At 44.3% G+C, this 25,987-nt stretch overlaps 1 protein-coding gene across 8 annotated transcripts in view; it reads left to right on the plus strand.

Annotated features, from left to right (window-relative positions):
* Positions 1-25,987, plus strand: part of ENTPD1 (ectonucleoside triphosphate diphosphohydrolase 1) — a 59,550-nt gene that overhangs the window by 11,737 nt on the left and 21,826 nt on the right. Inside the window, exon 1 of one of the 8 annotated variants that reach the window (XM_075108072.1) lies at positions 6,803-6,913. The exons of 4 other annotated variants lie outside the window; for them this stretch is intronic. Coding sequence is in view for 1 of the 4 variants with exons in the window: in XM_075108070.1 (XP_074964171.1) it covers positions 12,465-12,480 (16 nt within the window). In the remaining 3 variants the exon portion in view is untranslated. Of the gene's footprint in view, positions 1-6,802; positions 6,914-11,587; positions 11,828-12,308; positions 12,481-23,625; positions 23,788-25,987 lie in introns of those variants that run through there. 3 more of the 8 variants (XM_075108073.1, XM_075108070.1, XM_075108071.1) reach the window with 3 other exon arrangements.

A 25,987-nucleotide genomic window follows, 5' to 3' on the forward strand; every position in this document is an offset into this window, starting at 1 on the left:
TTAGGGAAAATGCATTTTCTTCTTTCATACTGCTAGGCGGGCCTGTGTCAGTGGTAGGTAACGCTTTTCCCTGAATTCCAGTTTGATCTTTAAAACATAATATAATAAAAAATATGGAAAGCAGAGCAAAAGAGACGTAGAACAGACTGGGGCTAATCTGCCAGCACTCAGAGGAAAAGAACATTTTTTTCCTGCCACAAAGAACCCTATTGTTCCTGTGTTAAATACTTGATTTTGCCTGTGTTTAAACCAAGGTGTCTTTAAACTCTGTTTTCTTACGATGGTAAAGCATGTGCCAGTTACTGCAGCAGTGTACAGCGGCACAGCTCCAGGGAGGAGCCGACTTCTACCTTTTCCAGGGCTGCTAAGTTTTTCTCGGCTTGCTTACATTGATTTTGATGGCAGAGAGTGTGAGCTGCCCTTTGCACTTGGGAAACCTTACGACGTGTTCAGCATGCAAGAGTTGATGTTACATGGGGAAACAAGCCCATGAGAAACCTGAGCATTTTGGGAAATGTTGGATATTAATGACTGATATCCACATATGTCCTTCCAGTAAATCTTATTAACCACGCTTCGGTGTATACACTTCCATGCAGGCTTTGTCGCTAAGTGCCGAAACTCAATTTCATTTGCTCTGAGCTAGGAAGTGTTTGTGTGCATGGGTTTCCTCTCACAGCTAACGAGAGTTAGGTAATTATTGCTATGTGGTGCATTTCCCTGGTAGGGCATCAAGTCAGGGAGATTGTCTCCACCAATTTTAGAAGAATTTCTCCTTTATTTAGCAGAAATGAAGCTGCTATTAATATAAGCAAGCTGTTATTAACAGATAACTACTCACACAGTACTTTGAATAATTTCTTCCTACAGTCACACACACTCACACACTTGCACTTGTTACCCAGTGAGGAGATGGAGATGGCTGGTGTGCTACTGTGTACAACAGACCAGCCTGGCATATTCATAAGAGAAGAAAATGGGGGGGGTGGGAGGGGGCTGTCAGTACACAAATATTATTTAACAGGACAAAATAATGTGAAGTTTTGACTCCATAGCACTCTTGCAGAGACCACTTTTGTCTTTGACTAGAGCCTGAGGACCCCAGAAAAATTACTGTCACCTTCAATTCAAGCTCAGACTGACACTTGGGAATTCTGCGCTCAATATTGCAATAAAATTTGAAGGAGTGGATGGTTGTCCTGAAAGCAAGTGAAAAACTTGCTTTTTTGTTGAGTCTAGCTCAGTTTGTAAAGATGGTATGCTTAAAGTTCCTGTACATCATTGTATATCTGTAACTACTTTGGTCACATGGAGTATAAATCTGGAGGGTGGGTGGAAATTGTTCCAAAGTAATATGGTTTAATAGTGCTGTAGTTTAGCCCATAAGAGGATGAAACATCTGAAATCTCCAAAGTGTAGTGACCTGATACATTTTTACACTATGCAGTATTGTTGCTTGGAGAAGCTTCTTGATGCTAAAGATAGAAAACAGTGTAGAAATTACTATCTCCAAGGTTACTAAATCTTTTTAATCTAGGCATAATTAAGATTATACCTACAGGATATATTTTTAGTATGTTACATTTTCTGTGATGTAATGTTTCAGCAGACATAGCTGAGTCAGAGGAAGTCTGCTTCCTCTGAGAAGCAGAGTGAACAGTAGAAGTGAAACCAGTACCTTCTATAGGCAGTTGTTTCCTTTTACAGCTTTTAGCATTCATCCAAAAATTTTGCTTAATGACCCACAGGTCTTTAAAGACCATCTATCAATTTGGAGAAAGAAAATCCATGTAAACATTAAATAAGAAATTTGAAATCTGAGTTAAGATGGAAATTGATAATCCCCAAGAAGTTTGAAACTAGAATTATTCCTTGAATTAAGTTTTTAGACTATTTTCTTGCTTTAAAGTCTTTTTAGTAGACTGAAAACCATAAAATGAATGGAACTGGTATGCCTCTTGGCTCAGATAGTTTCACAGAAAGCTAAAAACATACAGTCTTTTTTTGCATGTTGTATTTTAATGTTTATTTAATTGCATAAGTGTTAGGTCACATTAAGGCCTGATGAAAGCCTCTGATCCAGAAAACAGAACTACTGTCTTAAAAGTATGACATCAAGACTGTGGCACATGTCATATAATTTTTCTACAAAGTTTTTAAATTAAAGTCTACTTGCAAATGACTCTCTGACTGTCAGCTGTTATCCATCTCTCGCAGGGCCTTGCTGGGTGCAGCAGGGCTCAGGCTGCGCAGCATGCAGCGCTGGCGCGGGCTCAGCCCGGAGGTGGCAGCTGATGTCCTGCCTCTCGCTCTACGTCCCTTCCTCAGTGGTCCTGCTCCAACTGTGCCGCCCTCCTTACCGGAGTGCCACCCCGGGCTGCTGATGGTGGTATAAGCCTTTTGCTTCATGAATGCAATTACTGCCATAGAATGAAATATCTGCTGGAAATATCACCAGCAGGATCCGAATAGGTAGTTAATTCCTTACTCCAAGTGTAGCAGGCATGCCTGGGAAAGCCTAGCACTGTACAAAGAGGGTCTTCTCTGCAAACGAGAACTGATTTCAGAGCCTTCTAACTTGTAACTAAGCTAGTGAAGGTACCTAATTTGAGAGGGCCAGAAAGTGGGTTGCACAGGAGCATTTCAAATGTGATAGTTTGCTTGGAAAAGAAACTCTCATGCAGGGATTCCTTACAGTCAAGTGTATTTCTCTAGTTCTTCATGAATCTTTTCTGTTGGGAATATTTTTCAGACCTAAATCTTTCCTTCCCCGTACCTCCTTCTCAATACCTATTCACATAATTTCAACCCCCTTGTAACTTCCTTTTTCTAAAGAATGCTTGGGAGGAATATAGAAATAACTATCTCATACTGAAATAACTTTTGTAGAAAATAGTTTATTAAATAAAATAAATTCTGTTAAATCAATTACCTATTGGTGCTCTCATAGTCAGATGTTGAAGGTTTGAAGAGTTAATGATTTAATGACAGAATGAGAGATACTGAGATATATAACTTCAGAAAAAATTACTTTCAATTTGAAAAGACTCAGTCATCTGATGCGAAGAGATATGGAAAGGCTATTCTTAGAACCAAGACTGTTGGACAAGAATATACCTACACATTTAAGTAGTGAAGACTCTGAGATTATATGAGGAAAACACTCACAATAAGAAAGACAGTTTAAACTGGATGCCAAGTTGGAGATGCCTTCATGGAAAAAGTGGATGAGGGATGCTTCCTGCGTACTGAATGATTAAAGCATACACTTTGGTGCCTAGAACAGCTCCAGGAGAAAATGGTAAATGTGACTTAAAATAATATAGGCATATTGAAGGGGGCAGATCTGTACCTTCATTACAGATGTGGGCTGGATAATGAATGCAGTGTTGAAGTTAATCACCTGGAGTTGGTGGTGGCAAAGGGAAGCCCACTTAGAGAAATAGAAGGATTGGAAAGCGGTTTCTATGATAGAGTTGATATGCATGAATCTATGGACCCCAGACTGATTCTCCTTAACATATGCACAGATTCTGCATTTCATAAAATGACAATTTCCCAGTTTAGGACTGAGTGTGAACCTCAATGCAGCTGGAAATAATCAGACTTAACACTTTTCCCAAATTTATAAATCAATGTGAGTTAAAAGAAATTGTTTTGATTTAAACATAAATAAGTACTTAATTCTTTCTGCTAATTCAAAAAGAATTGAAATGGGGTGAAGAAGACTTTATAAAAAGCAAAAAGTACTAGAACCTGTGGAAGAGATAAATGCCAGTCACCAGTGTACTTAAGATATACCGCTTTCTAAAATTCAGGATGACTTTGAAGTCTCTGATCTCTTTCTCCCCATTTTTGTCAGTCTATTGAAGTGCAAAACTAAAAAAGAACATGAAACCTCACAGAGACTAAAGATGACCACACTGAAATGCTCATTCAAAGTCATGTAAGGCATACATAAATCCACATGGAGAAGAATCTCATCGTAAAAATCTGAAAGCAAGTCTGAAAATATGAGAAATCTCATCCCTATAGATGTCTATAGTTCTCTATGGTGCTCATGCATAAGTTCAGTGCAGGCATGTACTGAAATGAGGTGGGGTGTAAAGAGGGCGGCAGTCTTCTACAGTTGTAGATTTAGTAGTTTCCCTTTCAGTAAAATACAGTAAATAGTCCAGCACGAACCAGTGCTTAACTATTTCCCAAAGCAAAGCCTACTTTCCGTAGCTCTGTTGCAAGGAAGAACGCGTTCTGCTTCTGGGACATAGCAAAGCAGGCGGGCTGAATTGTCCTGGGTATATTTATGGTAATGGCTAACAAACTCATGCAAATTAGAGATGCTTGGGATTTTTAGGATATCTCCCGTTTCACCACTGTCTTGCGACAGTCCCTCTGGATGGATGCAGTCGACTTCTCTGCTGCTGCTGGCTGAGTGACATCTGGCAGACAATGTCTCTATGTGCTGCCACTGGTTTTCCTCTGCGATGCTCACTTACTAAAGACCAAATCATTTAACAGCGGGTGAGTGGGTAGTGGGTAATCAGCCTGAATACAGACATTGAAAAAGGTATTTATTTCAAAGTTGTTATTTCTCATTTTATGCTTATTTTCCCCACTCTGTCTACTTTTATGCTTTTGAAGAAATATTAAAACTGAGTGACTTAACCTGATATGTACAGTTCCTTTTTGAAAGTAGCTGCTTTGAGGCAGGGGGTATATTTATTTTTGTCTTAGCTACCACTGTGTTGTGTGATAAATTAAGATTTAACCGGACAAAAATTAATTTTGGTCATAAAACCATGCAGAGGAGCTAGTAATAAAACTTGTCTCCTTCAGTCTTAAGATAGCAATTATTCAAAGCCTAGATGCATGTTATTAATTTTTTATTTCATTTCTGTAATTTACTAAGTTTGGGGCGTACATCAAAGTTCTGTGTGTTAGTCAGGGCAACTGGTACTGACTATCTTCCCTTATGAATTTCTGGTATGTTTACTACTGATTTTTACGATAGTTTTTTTTCTTGTTATATCCTCTTACAGCCTGGAGGATAATTTTTCTGTGGCTTTTTTTTTTTCTTTCTTCTAGTGGAATCACTTTTCATAAGCCTCACTTACTTCATTTTATTGTCCTCCTTTCTTTTCTTGGTATTGGTGGTCCCATAACATGAAAAGTGAGATTTAAGAGAAAAAGGTGGCTATTAGCTGTCCTCTGTAGCCAGGGAGGGTTCCCTGCTCTGTGGGAACACCAGGAAGTTGGGAATTTTTGCTTTGGTAAGCCATTATTAGGCATTGTCTGTCAGAACAATAGGAAGATACTAAAGGATGCAAACTACAAGAATAAAAGGAATCAGAAATATCACTAACACTAGTGTATTTGTATAGTGGAAATAGACAAGGGCTTCTAAGGACAGCTGGAAGTAACCTCACAATCACAGGCTCTGGTTCTCATGGGGGACTTCAGCCACCCTGATATTTGCTGGAAAAGCAACACGGCAGGGTGCGTGCAATCCGTGAGGTTCCTGCAGAGCACTGAGGATAACTTTTTGACGCGTGTGGTGGAGAAGCCAACAAGGCAAGGTGTGCTGCTGGACCTCGTAGTAACAAACAAAGAAGGTCTGGTTGGGGATAGCCTTGGCTCCAGTGACCATCAGATGGTGGAGTTCAGGATCCTGCATGGTAAAAGCAGGGCAACAAGAAGAATTACATCCCCAGACTTCAGGAGAGCTAACTTTGGCTTCTTCAAAGACCTGCTTGGAGGAATTCCATGAGTTAGGGTTCTAGAAGGTAGAGGGGTCCAAGAGACCTGGACAGTATTTATGTACCACTTCCTCCAAGGTCAAGATTGGTGCATCCTTGTGAGGAAGAAGTCAAGCAAAGGATACAAAAGGCCCGCGTGGATGAGGAAAGAGCTTCTAGAAAAACTCAGATGGAAGGAGGAGGTTTGTGGTATGTGGAAAAAGGGACTGGCCACTTGGGAAGAATATAGGAACGTTGTCAGGGTGTGCAGAGATGCAATGAGGAAGGCCAAGGCCCAGTTGGAACTAAATCTGGCAAGGGATGTCAAGGATAACAAGGAGGGCTTCTTCAAATACATAAGTAGTAAAAGAAAGACTGGGGAAACTGTGGGCCTGCTGCTGAAAGTATAGGGTAGGGTGTTGCCTGTGTTTGGGACTGTGATGGTTTTATCAAAATTACCAAGAAAATGGAAGAGCCTCTGGAACTTGGTTTAGAATACTTACAGCTGATATGGGTAAAATACCAGGTGCATGAAATAACCTGAGCACGAGTAGCAACTGGTGTCTTGTTAACTAGGTACATGGATAATGAACAATATGGCACATTAACTTTTTAGGGTATAATTTTTTATGCTAAGTTATAGAGCTTATGAAGACTAATTGGTTTTGCTTTTAGTATGTTAACATATCTTTAAAGTTAAATAAAGGTAGTGATAGAACCTTTAATGATATTATGAGATAACAGCATTGAAATTATTTTGAACATATAAAATATGGTATTGCAAAGCTGTTATGGAGTTATGCCTAATAGATATTTTGCTAATGAATACATAAACTAGGTTGGCATTTTAAGGTGTTAGAGAACTGGCCTTTGGTACTGCTCCTGTCAAATGACATTTCAGTGCCCACCACTCATTTTGCTTCTGTTTTTCTGAGGCTGTGGAAGAACTTGTTTGCGTGTGTTGCTGAAGTTTTCTGGACTTTTTTAACAACAAGGGTGTTAACATGTTTCATTTATTTCATAAAAACAGAACTTGTCTTCAATAGCTGTTGTTGTAGTTTAACCCCTGCCAGCAGGCTGAGCACCACACTTGCTTACTCCCCCTCGGTGGGATGGAAGAGAAGAATCAGAAGAGTAAAAGTGAGAACTCATGGGTTGAGATAAAGACAGTTTAAAAGGTAAAGAAAAGCCAGGCACACAAGCAAAGCAAAACAAGGAATTAATTTACGACTTCCCATCAGCAGGCAGGTGTTCAGCCGTCTCCAGGAAAGCAGGGCTCCATCACGGGTAATGGTTACGTAGGAAGACAAAACACCATTTCTCTGAATGTCCCCCGTCCTCTTTCTTCCCCCAACTTTATATATATGCTGAGCATGATGTCATATGGTGTGGGACATCCCTTGGGTCAGTTGGGGTCACTGTCCCGGCTGTGTCCCCTCCCAGCTCCCTGTGCACCCCCCACACTCGCTGGTGGGGTGGGGTGAGAGGCAGAAAAGACCTTGACTCCGTGTAAGCCCTGCTCAGCAGGAACTAAAACACCCCTGTGTTACCAACACTGTTTTCAGCACAAATCCAAAACACAGCTACCAGGAAGAAAATTAACTCTATCCCAGCCAAAACCACACAGCTGTGACTGTTTAGAGGAACAAACCTAACAAATTGACTAGAAAACTGTTTCACCCCTACAAACAAAAATAGGAACTATTTTTTTGCCAGTTTCCATGATCGGCGTTATCTCTGTTATCAGTTTTGTAGCGATCACAGAAAACAGTAAATAGCTAATTAACAGGCTGCTCTGCAGATGTCTCATCTGAGCATTATGATCACTTCATCACAAAAATAATAGAGATCGGCAAAGGCTATGAAGCTTTAACATGAATGGAGAAGAAAACAGCCAGCAGAGATGATGACAGGGTAGTGGCTGACTAACAGACAAGCTAGATGATTATATCTGTTGCACTTCAAAAGAAAATAGCATGAGGATTTATGAGGAAATTGCATTAAAGTGGAAGAGGAACCAGCAGTACACATACAGTCTGATGTAAGAAGTAGCAAAGAAATGAAAGGGACTTGGAGCTGGCAATACAGGAGATAGTAATGTTTATTGATGACTAAAAAATGGTGGAGAAGAAATGCAGTAAAATGGTGTTATATCAGAGGTGATAATGCAGGTTTTGAACTACAAGATCTGTGAATATCGATATAGAGACAGCATAGTGGCATCTTCTGAGATGAGGGTTACAAATATCTGAACCAAGACAAGGAAGTAAGACAAAGGAATGGAACTTAAGTAATTTTTATATTTTTATAGACGATGCATTTCATGAGTTTAAGGAGAAGGAACAAGAATTGTTTGCAGTAAGATGAAGCTGAATGTCATCTCATCTTTTTATGTAAATACCAGAAGTAATTCTTCCTTTTTTAGAGAATTGCATTCTTTAAAAATAAGGCTCTGTGCACGCAGATGAATATTGTATAGTTTGTTTGTCTGTTTCTTCAGGACTCATCCAAGAGGTTTGCTTTTCACAGAAGTAGTGCTTTGGGTATCTAAAGTATTTGATGTTCAACTATTGCAGAGGAACCTGGAGATGTGGGGAGGACTTGGGCTGCTGTGCTGTGCAAACTGCTAAGTCTAAGGCGATTGCAGTGTGGGATGAGTGGGCCAAGGAGCTGAAAGCTGTTTAAAAAAAAATGGCACTATTAGTGCTTTTGGTTATTTGTCTTTTTCTACTATGTGGCCCCTCTTCTCTGCCTTCCTTTCCAGAAAGAAGCTGTCCTAATTGTTTGGATCGACCCCCTTTTGTAGGGAATTCTGCTCACTCTGGTCTGAGCAATTTAACCTGTTCACTGTCTTTCTAGAGATCTTCACTGTTTATCATCTGTTGCAGAGATGCTGGGGATGGAGGGCTGGGTACCTGCTGCCCTCCTTCCCAGGGCTGCCGGCTAGTAGGTGGTGACATGAACCAGCAAGCTGGGACTAAATATCTAGGAAAGCCTGAGGAATATTTAGCCTATCTCTGCTTAGGTTAATGTTTGCACACAACATCTCTTGAAGCTGCCACTCCACTCTGTTGCTTAAACATAGAGAGATTGGTATGTCATGATCTAAATACATACCCCCAGGCCATGCCTCTAAGCATACACAGATGACTCTCTGATATTGTTCTTGAGATTGGTAAGGGGATGGCCTGTTTCTGTTTAAAATATTTCAGATGTTTTCATACCAATTCTTTCTAAGGAAAGAAGCTACTTATGTTTCTAATGCTTGTAGGTTTTTTTCCCCAGACTCCCTGAGTCTCTTTTCCTATGGCTGTTTCCTTCCCCCACCCCAAAGCTATAGAGGTTCTGGCCCTGGATTCCAGTGTTATTGCTTCGGTTCCTTCTGTCTCCTGTTTACTGGAAATGGAGCTAACAAGTCCCAGTGCTCACTTACTCTTGCTCCTTTTCTGAGTCCCAAAGGCAGCATACCTCGTCTGCAAAAAAGCAAATTCTAGACGTCCGTGAAGTTTCATGTTTTTAGACACACACAAACACACACAACTTGCGTAAACTTAGAGGAACAAGATGATTGAGGCTAAGCTCTTACCATGGCTAGGAAGAAGTTAGATATTTAAGATATATTTTGTTCCTCCAAAGTTGCACAGGATGCTTGGTTTTGTCCCAGGAATAGAAGAGTGGCACTCCTCTGTTTTGCTAAACTTACCCACTTCTCGTGATATGTGGAAACTACATCCTGAGCTGTCTGGTTTCCTCTTTGTTTTATTTCTGTGTTTTCAAACTTCCTCCTTATGCTGTCTGGAGCCTTATCTGAGTACAAATGCCTGCATCTGGGGCTGCTCTTTTTGTTTTGTTTTCTTATGAAAATGACTGACACAGAATCTGCTGTTGCCTTTGCTGGTTTGTGGATTGAGGTCACGTTTGCCCAAAGGCAGGTGGATCAGCAGGCAGAACCAAACTCTGGTAAATCTGGATCTGACCATCTGTGGAAGAGGAAGTCTGCATCTCATGTCACAGGAGGGCACAAAGTCCACCTTTCCCTTCCTCTGTCACAGCCGAAGGGGAAAGTTTGTTTCATCACTGTCTCTTATGCCTAAACTGAATGGCTGCAAAATAGCGTGCAACATCGTTCTCTGCTCTTGTAGCTGTGGAAACACTGTTCACATGTTTAACAGTCCGTCACTTAAAGTAGATAATCTTCAAGTCAGAAATCTGTTCCCTGCAGCTCTATGAAGGACCTGGATGTTTTCAGGTGTAGAAAACCGTAGCTATCACAGTTCACAGCAACCCTTCCCCATGGGGCTCTTACGTGTCAGTTGACAGCTTCCTCTTGTGTGAAAATGCCTCTGCATGTTTCATGGTCACTGACTAATGATGTCCCATCCTTCCCTATAAACGTTTAATCTGTCTCAGTTTAAAGCTGAACTTCCTCAGACAAAAAAAAAAGTCACTGACTTGTACAAAATAGCATATTGTAGTTTTTCAGATACATATGTCATTTTAAAGGACTTGAAATAGGTCAATCTGAGCATCCATAAGAGGTGTTGGACGTGGCATGGAGTCATGTCTATTTGTCTCCGAGGGAGGGCTGTAGTTATCTTCCACTTGTTAAATTTGGGTTTATCAGCCCTTGGGTGAGCTCTTTGATAAGCCCAGCTGACTGACCTTCTTGAGTTCCTAACTGTAAAGACAGTGAGTCTAAGCACAGCCATTTGAAAATCAGTCCCAAATTCCAACTGTATTTTTTAAAAACTATGATCAGTGGGGTTTATTTCATTTAACGCATGGCATTTTCTGTATAACTGTTTCATTTCCTCTGATGACACTCTACCAGCAAATATTCTTTGCAGAAGTCAACATGTGACTAGTACATAAGCACTCATACTTTCATCAGTCTTCATTTAAAATAACCAGCTTATTTCTTACTGATAAATCTGCACGGTTGATATTTATTGTAGTAAAGACTTTTAAAGTTGCATTTATTCACCGAGTATTGTGTCAACTGCACTCTTATTTTTAAAAGATTTGGTGTCAAGGTGACCAAGAAAATTACTTCTGCCATGCTAAACCCTTTAAAAATGTTGGCCTGATATCACTGGAGGTAAGGTCAGTTCTCCCTTACTTGCGCTTCCCAGGCCAATTTTTTTGAATAAGATGACAAACACAGTCCACCTTCAGCTTTGTCTACTGAAAAATGGCTCCTGGGCTTTTGAACTGAAGCTGACACTAATTCAGAACGAATTTAACTCATTAAAGCCTTAATTATGTAGACTGTTTTATTTTGTAGATCCCTATTTTCCTGTTCCCAGGGGCATTACAAAGAGGAGTGTTATCTTATCAGACTGCAGTAATACAGACTAGGCCAATGTTTGTGAAGGAGGAAGAACTGGTCTTTGTTCATGACGAGGCTGCAATAACGGAAGGGATTTGAAACCACATACCTAGATGGGGCTCTCCAGGTCCTAGCATCAGGACCCTGCTCCTCCTACTTCTCCTCAGGGCAAGATCCTGGAAGCTGGTGAGGGGGACAGGGCTGGATGATGATCCAGCTGCAGGGCAGCATGTCCATTTGTCTGGTTGCAAAGAGAAACCCCAGGAGCAGGAAGCAGAGTTGGTAAAATTGATGCCTCTGAGAGCAGACCGGGTTCTGGCATGGGCAGGGCATGGCAGCTGGCTGTGGCAGCCCCTGCTCCAGTGACCCTCAGGGTGACGTCAGGGAAAGGCGCGTGGGGCGAGCTAAGAGCCCTGGGTGCTGGGAAGCGCTGGTGGCTATCAGTCTGAGAAGGAAGTGAAAGAGAAAGGGTGCTCAGCAACTTCCTTTGGAGTTGGGAGGCTGACAGATCCTAGGTGGGAGCCTGGAGGGGATAACGTGGTGCATAGAAAGGACCTGAGTGTCAGAGGCTACATGGAAAAGTTGCTGGGACTCCTTTAGCACTGTCCTGTATTTCTTACTTGCGTGGCATCAAGCTGGGAGGAGCGCAGGGATAAAAGGCAGCATGGGGCAGGTCCTTTCCTGGCAAGTAGTCAAAAATTGGCTCTCTTCTAAAGTTCCCCAGGAGATGCAGTCAGAGGTGCGAGCTCGTTCTATGGGGCAGGTAGGTGCAGGAGGTGACTTGTCAGCAGTTATTGCAAATTTATCTCCTTCCATGGTTTTGGGTGGGTGGTTTTGGTTGTTTGGTTTTTTTTTTTTATTGGGGTTGGAGTGGTTTTTTTTATGTGGGCTGGACCTCATAATTGAAAACAAAGAAGGTCACTTCTTCTCAGGATAGTTCTCTTTGTGTGCCTCACTGGTGCGAAGGGTATCTGCTCAATCTTCTGCAACTGAACAAACCTGACAAAAAACTTTCTCTCAGCAGCCAAAATGACATCTTCCCCCCGGAGCCAGCAATGCAGTCGGGCTTCAGACCACGGAGCCAGTGGTGGCCGTTCCCTCCGGTAGCCCCCGGCCGCCCATCGCTCCCCCCGGCCGTGCGGGACCCTCCGATCAGGCGGAGGAGCCCAAGGCGCTGGTAGCGGGGCAACTCTGAGGTAATCTGTGCTTTAAGGAAAGCAGGAGGTCAGCCTGCAAGTTAGATGGATTGAGTCATGTAGAGTTAAACTAACCCCTCCCACAGCCAGCCATGGACCACTAAAGCGCCCATTTTTATGAGCACCTCTCACTAAGGCAGCTCAGAGCCGGCAGAGGCTGAGAGGAAGAGGGGGAGAGGGAGGAGGGAGCGAGCACCGGCACTGATGGATGAGCCAAAGGGTAAGGACAGAAGCGAACGGCTGATCTCCAAGAGCAGCCCTTGCCCGACCCCCGGGCGAGGGGGTGCGGGGGGGAGGCAGGGCTCGGCGGGGCGCCCCGGGGCCGGCGGCATCCCGCGGCCGGCGCTCGGGGCGAGGCTGTGCACCTTCATGAGTTGCTCCTTTAGATTTGCCAGTCGGGAGGGAGCCGCGGCTGCGGCATCCCCGGGCGGCGCCTCCCTCCGCGCCCGCGGAGCGATGCCGGCGCGGCGGCGGGGGCTCGCCTGGGTGGGGGCAGCCTTGCCGCAGTCCTCCCCCCGGGTGACATCAGCTTCCAGCCTTTGGATGCTGGGCTTTTCTGAAGGGACAATGACAACTGGTGGCTGGGGGTGCCCGGAGGAGGACGGAGCTGCTCGGGGGGACGCTGGAGGTGGCGGCGGGCCGGCGGGTCCCCGTCCCCCCCCCCCGGGGCGCGGGCGGGCGCGGAGGCTCGGCGCTGGCAGAAGTTTGGCCGCGTCAGTGCGAGGGATTCCCTCCGCCGCCGCGCAGGGGAAGGGCCGTGGTGACTCCCCGGCTGCCGCCCGCGCTGCCCCCGCCGCCGGGGCGAGCTCCCCCGGCGCCGGGCGCCGCACCCAGGGGACGAAGGGGTGGGGGGAGAAAAAAAAAAGAGCGAGAAGTCAGTGGAAGTATGGGGTGTTAGGAAACCGCGGTGGAAAGCGAGAGCTCTGAGGTTGGAAGAATTGCTGTGCTGGGTACGGGGGGCTCGGGGCCAGAAGCGGCTCGGGGGAGCGCCGGGGAGAGGGGGATTCCCCGCCTGGCACCCCGGCAAAGCCCTCTCGCCTTAACTGCGGTCCTAGAGATCGGGGGAGGGACTCGGCGTTAGCTGGAGATGCTTATTGCACCGTAATTTTAGACGAGATACATGTACCAGGGGGTTGCCTTTTATAATCAGCCGGCACGGTGCACGTAGCAGCACCGGTCACACTTAACGCTTGGCAGAAACATTTCCTAGTTTAGTATCAGCTTTTGTCTATCTGGGTGTCTTGCCCTCTGTTTGCAGCAACTTCTGCAACACGGTCCATCTGTACCGCCGACAGTACTGGGCTCTGCGTGGGGCTTTTAAACACAAGGCAGGGACTCGGACAAAGAGGGAAGAAGCAATAAACTGGAAAAAGACCTGGGCAGAAACTTAGCCATTAAATTGAGTGCGAAGCTTAGGGATAATAGTTTCCACTATTTTGATAGTTTCTTGTTCAGAACCAGGTGGAAGTCTCTCATTTATCATGGTTATGACAACAGGGAATCAAAATGTGATTGATTGTTTTTCCTTGGAATAAATAAAACCGAAACCTAGACCTCTCCAAGTTTTTAACTCCGTACAACGTAACAAATGGCATTTGAGTGGAAGAAGCATTTTCTCAGTCTGACGTACATCAAAATTTAAAGCGAACACTGGCAAGAGGAGGAGGTTAGCTCGTTAGTTTATGCAGACGCGTGTGAAGCTGGAAATTTAGAAATCATTTGCCTCTGCTGAGGAGGGAGATAAGAATAGCTTTGAAACCAGTCTTTTAAAAGTTTCATTCCAAAAAATAAAATGTAATGCATGAAAGGAGATGCCTTTTCCAGTGAGGCAAGGAATTGCAAGGAAGAAAGTTAGATGATGAGAACAGATTTAGAAAAGAGGACCAAATAAGCCTTCCTTTAGAAAGTAGGATTTTAAAGAGACAGAAGGAAACTGAAGAAAACTGACAGTTAGTGCTCGAGCTAATTGCAGCAGAAGCGGTCGTGGTGTGAGAATGGCCCGACCTGCACAAAATGCAAGTCGTCTTGCAAGTGCCTACTGAAATCGGTGCAATGAACAGCAAGAAACCACATTATGTCTGTGTGGGAGAGGAAAACACGAGGCAGTGTTTTTGAAAACGCCTCTCGCGGTCTCTCTTCTAGAGGCAGCGATCAATAGGTTCAGCGTGGGGGCGTCCAGGACAGGCAGTAGCTATCAACTGGTAGGAAAGTTTCCACCTTGAAGCGAGGCATGAATGCATGCTGAGGGCACGTCCTTTCATCAGAAAGGAATTACTAGGGAGCATTTCAGTGAGACACTCAGTTCCCGGGAGTCTTTCCACAGGGACTGTAACAAACAGGTTTAAAATACCACTCTTCAATTTTAGGATGCCCATATTTTAAATACTGATACTGTCAGTTCTGCCTTGAACTTTGGATCAATATGCTAACATGGCCAAGGAAGAAATTCTGCTTGGGGTGCTACAGAGCAACAGATTATATGAGTGATCAGTATGAATACCTCCTTGGGCAGAAAGCATGACATAGTCTGAAAAATATATGTTACTGAAAAATATATGGGGGGGGCTTCAGTCTGGGGAAAGCATGATGCTGATCTCATGCAGACAGCAGTGAAAAGCAGTAACCATTCTAATATGTATAGACTTTAACATAAAAGGTACAGAGCTGAACAAGAGGTAGTAACTCTAGTTTGGATCTATATATACATGATGAATTAATCACTGCTGTCGGATAACTGCTCTTTATGGGCCAGTGATTGTTCCAGCATGGAACAGTAATAAAGTAAAATCTGATGGAAAAAAAGTACAGGAGTGTGAATGAAGATTGTGAATTTAAAGAATACATATTGTCCAGTACTCCAAAAATAAGAACGAGGATGACTGGCTAGTTCATTCAGGCAGTGAAAGCAGCAGAAGTTAACACAAGTAAATGGAAAGGAAGTGGAGAAAGAGGAAATGGGAACATCTGATAGAAAATACAGGCTGTGAATTGTGGAAGATTATTTAGAGAAAGTAAAGATGTCAGGGGAAAATCTAAAGTTAGCAGGACCAAGCACAATTCAAAGGAGGCGTTCTGTGTGCCTTAGGAACAAAATAATGTGTATTTAGCAATTGCATAATCATTATGGAGGTGGAGAGGGTACGATTTTAATGATGATGCAGAAAAAAACCCACAGAAGTGTGGGTTAAATAATTCTCTAAATTTGGGGCAAAAAATAAATTCTTATATGAAGGAATATTTCATTATTATAGCTAAGTTGCCTATTTCGTAGATTAACATTTTTTGGGGAAAAAAATTTATAACAATTTGAAATTAAATGTGCCAAATAATTACTAAGAAGATCTATGCTCGATTACGCTAATTTTCAATAAACTAGAGTAGAACACTAGGAATATCCCAAGCAATGGGAAGGATGTTATTGTTGACCCAATATACCAGCAGTATGATGATGGGTAGCCTGGAGAACTATTGCCAATTTAGTCTGACATCAGTTCTGTCTAAATTACTCGATAGATCTCCCCAGTAATCAAGTTTTAAACACCAGTTTGCTGATATTCTTTTGTTTTTGTAAAGGATAAAACTTAACAAAGTAGCTTTCAGAATAACTTTGTTGTAGAAATGGATAGCACTGTCAAAATGAATAACGGGAATGAGTGCATCAAAAAGGAAACTACTCATTCCAGATGGAAGCAAGCCTGTGAGTTCATGTAGTCCCCTCAAGCGAGCATAGTAATCTGCACCCTAGAACGAAGATAGGCCCACCGGCAAGAGTCTGCAGCAAGAACTTCAAGGGATATGTTCCTTTTGGTTTTGGAACCCAGCTAGAGAATGCATTTATAAGGGAGAGGAGGGGGGAGTATTTCATGTACCGATAGACTTTTTCATTTGTCCTTGCTTTCCTGAAGGCTTTTTTTGTTACAAAGTCAGTCAGCTGACTTAACAAAATAGATGTTAAACAAGCCTGGTGTGATTCTCATTTGGAAAAAAACTAGGCTGCGTTTTGTCTTATGCATGTTATTACTGTTAACATCCTCTTTATTCAAATGAGGCTGAAGGCTCATTGAAGTTCTAGGAGAAAAAATAGTATTCTTAAAAATTGAGTGAATATTGACTAAATCTGGGCTATACCTTAAGGGACTTCTAAAGCCCGACATCCCTGATGGTTATGAACCACCTCACAAAAAGGGGAACTGGAAAAACTAATCTCCCTGGTTGGTATTTAATAGCCACAGGGTAGATTATGAGTATAGGGCTGGGGAAGGCAACCCAGTCTTTTATATGAACTGTTTTCCAACTAATTATAAGTGCTTGTTTTGTTTTTCAGAGATGGTAAATGTGGTTGAAAACAGTAAACATTAATATCTTCCATGTTTGAACTTCTCCACAGCAATAGATGTGTTTTGATACTGTTCTGATTACAAAAGTCTCCCTGTGACTTCCCAGCAAAGAATGAACTAATGAATTAAGAACTGGATTCAACAGACTTCAAAAAATAGTTATCAAAGGAAATCATCCTAGAACAGCTGTGGTTTTGCAGATATTCTGCAAGAAGCCTGATGGCATTAGACATTTTCAATAATGATCTAAAAAGTATAAAATTATTGCTGATTTACAGATGGAGTTTGTCAGTGCTAGGAGGATCAGGACAAATACCAATTAAGTCAGAGGAAAAAGTCTAAGGAAGCCAAGAGTGGTTGGAAACATAAAGAGCAAATAATAGGCTTCAAGCCAAGCTTGTAAAAGCACAGCTAATGCAACTTGAGGAGGAAAATTGGGCATTCAAATCCTGAATAGACTAGAAAGATTTCCAGACAATGTTGTCCGGAAAAAATATGCAGAGGTGTATGTACGTGACAGCCATAACTCATGGTTTGTTTGCTTTATGAAGCAATTTTTTGTTTGTTTGTTTGGGAGAAAGTTGTCCTCTAGTCAACCTTATTGTGACCACTGCAACCTCTGTTTGCCTCTTGACTTGTAGTCACCAGAAATATGTAGAAAACCCTCAAGGAATTTCTAAAGGAGGAAGAGTAAATTTAAGAGGATGGATACCTGAAAAAGGAAGCGTTACAAAAGCTGTAATAATTTATAATCTTTTTGGCCTTTCCTAAATTGTATAACTGGCTGAGTATGGTGCAAAAATATCAAGTTTGGTCACATTCCTTCTTTTTCTAAGACATCTGCTCCTTTAGGCCCTGGGGGGTTGGGAGCAGCTAGCAAACCTGACTTTGAGGTTAACACCCCCTGGCTAGGTATTTTGTAGCTTTTTACTAGCCCAGTGTTCAATGGCAGTGTTCCACGGAGCTGATTTGAAGTGTGTTGAGATCGGAACCAGATTCTCAGCTTGGAAATTATCTGTTCGTGGTGGTTAGGATGTGGTTAAGGCCAGAAATGTTCAGGCTAACCTTTGGGGTAAAGTGAATTACAGCATGATGACTTTGGGGAGCCAGCCCATAAGGATTAATATTGCTTGAGACTAATGAAACTTGAACTGTAAAATTCTGGATCATCTTCACAAGAAAATCACCCCTCTTGGTTTTCTGAAAGATGAGTTAGATGGGACCATTTCCTAAATTGTATTTTCTTATGGTTTTGTCAGCTAGATGCAAGAACTGGTTTCATCTCTCAGCTCAGTGGAAGCTTCCCTTCCCTGAGCAGAGCTGAAGTTTTATGGCAGGCACTTCCGTTAGCTTTTCCTAGCTGCAGAACTGTTGCCAGTATGCTTGCATGGGGAGCAGCAGAGCCTAGGGGTGCACTTCTACAGCCGGCGTAATTTGACATAAATCTGTGCTGCTGAAAGAGAAGAGAAAAGGTGCCTATCTTTTTTCCTGCAAAATTTTCAGCTTGTCTGGCTTGAAAGCCAACACCAGCCCAAGTGAGAGAACAGAAGGAGGCAAGGGTAAAAGTCACTCAGATTAAAGTTACTGGGGCGGGGGCACTTCACTGTAAGACAAGGAGAGACAAAAACAGCCCTATGCTCTGAAACAGTGCTGCATTAGTAGTACAAATCAAGAAATTAGTTAAGGGAAAAAGTGTGAGAGACCAGATGGAAGAGGGTCGGCTAAGTGCACACTGAACACATTCATCTGCTCACGGCCTCTTGTGCATTTGCTCCCCCCAAATGTGGCTGGAAAGATCAGTTTCACAGCCCACTCTTTGGGCTCCTCATCCCTCTGTCCCTTGTGGTGTGCTGGCTGTTCGTGTTCAAGGGCGATGCAGGCAGTGTAGTGGTCACTGCTGTCACTCTTTCAGTGCTCAGCCATGGCCGGCAATGCTACAACTGCCTATTATAGTTCTTGTCTGAACCCTTTTGGGCTCTGATTGGTGTCCATGAGCTTTCCATGAGGATCTGTAGAGCTGTTTCACTGTCTGCCTTCAAATTGCCTTTCAAATTCCCCTTGTAATGTCAACATACCTTGTAGGCAGTGATTAAGCTTCTGGTATGAGGAGACACCTGCCCATCAGCCTGACCCACACTGTCCCATGCTCCCTTGTGACCTTCATCCAGCTATACGCTACATCTCTTCTGACCAAAAAATAACCCTTATGGGGTGGCTGCATGGTCTGCAGGCTGGGATTCGCACCTTTGGGCAAACATTTTAACTTTGTACAAGTAGAAGTTAAAGGCTCTTAGTTTGATTTGTGTTCTTCCTGTTGTTTCTGATTCTTTTAAGAATCTTTGCCCTGATCATACAGAGTGGTGAATGCCAGATCCTTCTTGGGGGAGAGGTTGAAAAGAAAATGGACCTATTATTACAAAGGAATGAGAATTGGCTTGTTTTTTCATTAACTATCTGCAGCCAAAGCTCAAACTACCACTGGCCTTTGAGCTCTGTATGCTGCCTGGAAAAGGTAAATCAGCAGCTCAGGACGTAGACACTGCTTCAAACCCTCAGTCAGTTCACAGTGCTTTTGCACATGGGTCAGAGGGATCCTGAGACAGCGGAGTGACAGGAACTGTCACTAAAGCTCCTGTGGTTTCTACCGTTAACTAACAGTGACACTGCAGATGGGGGCAGGGGACGAAGCAGCCTCTGCACCTTCCTCCCTGGGCTGTAGCTAGAAGCCAAAAGTGAGGGATGGAAGGAATTTGGAGCTTCTGCAGCACAGGTGAAATGTCCATCGTGCATGGCAAAGCCCAGGGAGGCACACAGCAGGAGGGAAGAGGGAGCTCCTATATGGAGTGTGGGCTTGCTGGTAGGGACGGCTAATGGAGTGAGATTTGCTCCTCAGCTGAAAATTGTCCCTTCCTCCTACCTTCTCTTTGCCAGAACGGCAGTGGGCAGCTCTTGCCAAGGAGAACATCTACTCTTGGCCAAGATCCGCCCTTAGCCGCGGGCTCCAGCTGCTTGGCGGGAAACATACTGGAAATCTGCAATTTTGCCTTGAATTGAACATGCCCAATAAGTTGATCTGCAGATTTAGTCTTGTTTCCAGAAATAGTATAGGAAGCTTACTGTTTGTCAGCTTTGAGACTGTGGTAAACACAAAACTAGCTGAAGCTGAAAAGAACTTTATTCTGGTAAAACCTAGTGGTCAGGTTCTCATTTACAAGAATCAGAAATGCTGTTGTGAGAAAGAACTGTGAAAGCCATAAAGAAAAGAAGGAAAGAATATTTCAGCAGTGTTGTCTTAGGGTTTATTCGGTCATTAACCAGAGAGAGTTAAGACCTTATTTTGAAATTAATCAGTTGCAACTTTAAAGATTAGTTTAGCAAGTGATTTTAACACATGAGGTTGGGTTGAGCTATAGCTGCCTGCTGAAAAGGACAGTCAAACCACCACCCCTCTCCTACACTGCTCTAGTGACTATGTCAGCCTGACCAGAGAACTTAACCCATCTGAAGAGTAGACTGGTAAAAAATATATACGTATAAAAGTTAGAAAAGGAATCTGCCCTTGTGCAAGTGGAAGGTAGAACTACAGCAAAAGGCAGCCAAAGTGTAGGCCCTTTTTGTGGCAGAGCAAACAGATGAGTTAAGCCAGCTGGGAAACTAAGCCTTTGTACTTCATCTTAAAAATAGTGTTCTACAACAGAACCTGGCCCCATATTATGAAGTCCTTGTTAAAGACAATAATTTTACAGTTGCTTTTTCAGTTATGAAGTGTGTCTCAGCTCCAGAGACTAGTAATTTCTCTACCAATTTAAGGACCTGTTCAGTATTGTGGCCACTTGGTGTCTGTGAGAATACTAACTGGATACCATAAACCTTGCTGGGAATAGATGCCCTTCTGTAAATAGGGATCTTGTAGACCCTGTTCTGCCCATTTACTTCTGAGGAGACTGCAACTGTAAATTTACATTGTAATCTACTGCAAACCACATCTCTGGATTTTTTTTTGTTGTGGCATAGCAGTTAGTCTTTAGGTTTACTAGCATTTCATAGAGACTATATATAATGCAGCAGGACTGCTGTTAGGTAGTTCCTAACTCCTTTATAAAAGAAGTAAACAACTCTCTTACTCCCCTGCTTTCTTGTACTTCCACCCCTGAAGTCAGACTGCAGGAAGAAAACACAGGGAATGACTTCTTTCCTGCTATGGGGCTCTGCTGGCTGTGTTCCTCTTTTTCAGCATGTTTCTGCTAACCTAAATCACGTTTTATGTATTTCCCACATTTTTAAAGTTGTAGCAGAACTACATAGATCTTGTAGTATGAGTCGTGTGTGTATTTTACTAGAGTGACAATCTCCAAGTTCCTATTAATCTGGCAGAACACGAGAGAATATATCAAAATGACAGAAGACTACTTTAAGAGTAGGTGTAGCTGAAGCATGCTTCTCCTTCCCTGGGCCCTGGGAACTCTGTCTCTCTGCGGGAGGGAGCATGCTGTGAGCCCTGGTTCATAAGAGCTTCCCAGACAAGCAGACGAGGTAGTCCAGGGGACAGAGCATCACGCTGGCTATTTGTAGCTCTCTTGCGTTCTTTTCATCATCTGGGAAAATGGGGCTATAAACTGCTTGGCAATATACAGATGGAAAGCAGTGTGACAAATTTAAATGTTATTATTTGTTACTAGGGAAAGGCTGAGGTTCAACAGACAGAAGTACGATGGCCAGCTGCAGCATTACCTGTTTGGTATTAGCTCCCCATATGTTTTGGGTAGGCAGCACCGCTGAGTGCTGGAGTCAGCTGTGAAAGCCACAGAGTTAAGGGGAGCCTGGGAATAGCGGGAAAGAAGTGAAACAGTCCTGGCCTTGCTCAGCAAGAGGCGGCTGGACTCACAAGTCTGTGTCATGAGCGTGAGAAAATGTGCACATACAAAAGCCTCCTTGTGAGTATTGTGGTTCTGCTATGGGATAATTGCAGCTATCCTGCCTCACCAGGAGCTTTAAGGGGGGAAGCTGAGGTTAATGCCAGCTTTACCCTGCAAGCCTGGGTATAGGAACACCACCAGGTCTGCACTACACTAGTGACAATGGTCTTGCCCTGTGCTGTCACAGGGAGCTGCTCAGCATGTGACAGGCTGAAAACAGCTCCAGCTCTACCATGGTCAATGAGATCTTGGGTGTAAACCATTTGAAATCCCTCGTGGTGAGTCTGGTAGTGACACCCAGGGACAGGCTGCATTGTTCATCTCTTGGATTTCAGCACCCTCTAATTTCCAACAGACGACCGCTGGTGCTGTGCTCGTGCATGCTGTGCTGCAACCCGGCAGCAGAGCTGCATGCAGGAGCAGACCCAAGACCAGCTCTAAAATCTGCTTCCTTAGCTGTTATTAGGGTTTCCCATAATTAACCAAGCCAAGGAGACCTTTTCACAGCCACAATGATGGCCTGTGAAGCGGAAGTCTAGACATACCATGCATAAGGCAGGCATGCAGCTGAAGAAGCAGAAACATTAAGACTGGCCTGAAGTAAACATGAGCCATAGAAACATAGAATGCCCTGAGTTGGAAGGGACCCACAAGGATCATTGAGTCCAACTCCTGTCCCTGCATGGGACAACCCCAAAATCCACACCATGTGTCCGAGGGCGTTGTCCAAGTGCTTCTTGCATATCATCAGGCTTGGCGCTGTGACTGCCTCCCTGGGGAGCCTGTTCCAGTGCTCCACCTCCCTCTGGGGGAACAGCCTTTTCCTAATACCCAACCTAACCCTGCCCTGGCACATCTCCCTGCCATTCCCTCGGGTCCTGGCGTTGGCCACCAGAGAGAAGAGATCGGCACCTGCCCCTCCTCCTCCCCTTGTGAGGAAGCTGTAGACTGTGATGAGGTCTCCCCTCAGTCTTCTCTTCTCCAGGCTGAACAAACCAAGTGACTTTAGCCACACCTCATATGGTTTCTCCTCTAAACCCTTCACCAACTTCATGGCCCTCCTCTAGACATTCTCTAGTAGCTTTATATCCTTAGCGTACTGAGGCGCCCAGTGCTGCCCACAGCACTCGGGGTGAGGCTGCACCAGGGCAGAGCAGAGCGGGACAATTCCCCCCCTCACCCGGCTGCGATGCAGGGCTCGATGCCCCCCCAGGGCACGGCTGGCCCTCTTGGCTGCCAGGGCACGCTGGTGGCTCATGTTCAACTTGCCATCAACCAGAACCCCCAGGTCCCTCTGCGGAGCTGCTCTCCAGCTTCTCGTTCCCCACTCCATATGTGCATCCAGGGCTGCCGTGCCCCAGGTGCAAAATCCAGCACTTGCCTTTGTTAAACTTCATACGGTCGGTGATTGCCCAGATCTCCAGGCTGTCCAGATCCCTCTGCAGGGCCTCTCTGCCCTTGATAGTGTCAACAGTTCCTCCTCCTTCCAGTCCTGCATCCAAGTCATTTATGAAGAGATTAAAGAGTACCTGCCCCAAGACAGATCCCTGCGGAACCCTGCTAGTGACGGGCTGCCAGCCCAATGTAACCCCATTTATTATGACCCTTTGAGCCCGACACATCGGCCAATCGCTCACCCACTACATTCTGTGTTTACCCAGCTGCGTGCTGGGTGTTTTGTCCAGGAGGATACTGTGAGAGACAGTACTGAAAGTTTTACTTGGAATCCAAAAAGGTTATGTTGACTGGCTTCCCTTGGTCAAGTAGGTGGGTGACCTTGTCACAGAAGGAAATTAAGTTTGTTAAACAGGACTTTCCCCTTGTAAACCTGTGCTGTCTGGGACCAATGTCTGCGCTGGTCAGGAAGTGACTGCGTTGGAATGGAAGTGTGTGTGTGAGACAGGACTAAAAGAAGCAACAGAACAAGGGTGAAAAGAATAGTCTGTACTGATAACCAAGGATGTGACTAACTGCACTAAAACCGGATAAATGCTGGCAAATGTGGTGTTTGTGACAAGCCCAGCAGCCTGCGCTCTGATAAGACCTTGCACGGGCGACTTGTCAGCAGACGGCATGGGTGCTGGTAAAAGCCCCTGTGCAGATAACTCCTTGGGGGAAAAAACCTGCTCCAATAACAGAAGGATGACCTCCTGTGTGCAAGTCCTCCTCCTCCTCTCTGAGCAGGAAGGCAGACTGTGGGACCTAAGGTACCTAAAATGAGGCAAAAAAACCCGCCCTGAGCAGCCACCTGTCCTAGGACTCTTGGGGGATGAGGTAAGCAGCGTTTAAGAAGTTTTTGGTTTGGTGTGATCAGTGGTGCAAAAACATAATCGGGTCCAAACTGAGCTGTGAGAGGCTCTGACAGCTGAAAATTTTGGGGCAGCAATATCAGACAAAACAAAACAGGAGTGCAAGGAAGGTTGTCGGATGCTTTCTGTGATGGAAAGTGCAAAGCTGAAACTACTCGCCTTTTGCCTTCACCATTCCCGACCAAAGTAAGTTGACTTCCTGTGTGTCTGTGTAAAGGGCGAGCGATCGTGGCCCAGGAGATCCACTGCTAAGAGACACCTGAGCAAGAGCGGTGTGGGAGTCCAGCCAATTTATAAATGGATTTTAAAGCTAGGGCTCCCACATCTGCTCTGAGGAGACAGCCCCACAGACTTCTCTTTGCAGAGTTACCGTACAGCTCCTATTTCTCCCTCAGCCTGCTAGCCTTCATTTCCGTACTTCGCACCTCTCTAAGTGAGCCCCACCTCTCTGGAATCAAATCCTGCTTTCAGTTAGTGTTATTGTTCTTGTAAGTATCTGAAGTTTGAGTTATTTTTCTCATTTATCTTTTTCCAAGTTTTATTGTTTCCTGTGTAGGATGTTGGTTTCCATAGATACCTTGGATATTATTTATCCATCCTCCCTGGATGTGCAGTTCCTCCCAATGAATTACAGTGCAGTTTGCCACTTCTGCTTGAGGCCTTTGCTCCTTCATCCATATCGGTGCTATACTGAGCGTTTTAATGCTGCTGTTCTAACATGTCTTGTCATCTTGACATGTCGCCTTGTGCCTTATACAGCTTTCAATCCACATGATACAGCTCCTATCCCAGCCAGTTTAAAGTTAAAAAAAAATGGTACATTGCATGTCTATTTTAGGATTTTGTGCTGATAATTGTTGGAAACTTTAGCTCAGCGTTTCTCTGCTATGGGTAACTGTTAAACAGAACAGTGTTTGTTATTTCAGTTCTCGTTCCCCCCTTGAGAAATGTTATCAAAGGAAAAAGTCTGGCAAAGTATTCAGGATTAGTATGGTCCTATCCAAGAGCTCAGCTAGCACTAACTGGTATTGTTTGAGACGGCTCTCGTGTGAGTTTTCTCTCTTTATCCTGTTCCTACCTTGTTCCAGAGGAAAGCATATGTCCTGGACTGCAGAGGTAGATGCTAATGTGAGTCACTGCTTGGTATTTAGTGGTGAGAAAGCTGACCACTATCGGTCTTCCCAAATCCTAGCAGAAGCCAAGAAAAATCTGGATGCAGCATGAGTTAGTGCTTGCTTCTTCAGGGCTATTCTGCCCTTATCAGGCTATTTACTGCACAAGTGGGGCTGTTCTGCTGATTCAGCATCACAAGAAGTGATGCCAGGGCAGCTCTGGGCCACACTTAAGGAATTACAAAGACCATTAGAGTCACAAGTTTTCCCTTTATCTGATTTATAAATGGGTTGGTCTTTTTTATTCCTCCTTTTTTCCAGAGCTGCTAATAACTAACCTTTTCAATGCCCCTCCTCCTGCAGGAGACATGAGAAAAGCAGCCTGTGCTCATGTGAACTGGCTGCATGTTCTGCAGCTGGGCTGGGGATCCTGCAGCTGGAAGGTGGGCTCTGGCTTGAACTTGGGACCTCCCGTAGCCAGAGGGAGAACAGCGCTCAGAGACGCTGGGAAAATAAGTGGTGGCAGGGAAGCAACAGACCTGTAGCTGAGTTTTGCATGGACCCAGGTTTGCTGGCCATTCCTGCTGCTGAGGGGCTGTGCTCATCTCAACAGAGACAGCCGGTAGCTCTTTTCCGTGCTATAAATTCGTCCCCTTTGCTGGAGTGGCCGTGTCACGAGCTTGTCGCTTCTTCAGCTAAAGTAACCTCCATTTTGTTGGCTTTTGACAGTAGAGAGCGTTGTTTTCTCTGTCCGAGTAAGCATCTTTGGACACACAGGCATGGAGCAGAAAGCTGGAGGCAAGTGTTGTAGAAGAGCTTGGGACTTCTTTGCTTGCACCTCTTTGCTGGAAACAGAGAGCAGCCCGCGCTCTTACTCCTCTGGGAGAGACACGGTGAGAAGTCAGAGCTGTAATGTCTGTTTGCTGAGCCGAGCCCTGGGTGCAGTCTCTGCAGGTGCCCGGGGGCTGCTCAGTCACCCAGAGGTGATGGTGGTGCAATGCCTCTGCAGCAGCCCCTTGCATGTAGCGCACACAGAGAGGGCAGCTCGGGCAC

The sequence above is a fragment of the Phalacrocorax aristotelis genome, chromosome 12 (assembly GCF_949628215.1).
Source record: "Phalacrocorax aristotelis chromosome 12, bGulAri2.1, whole genome shotgun sequence".
In the NCBI taxonomy this organism is placed as follows: Eukaryota; Metazoa; Chordata; class Aves; order Suliformes; family Phalacrocoracidae; genus Phalacrocorax; species Phalacrocorax aristotelis.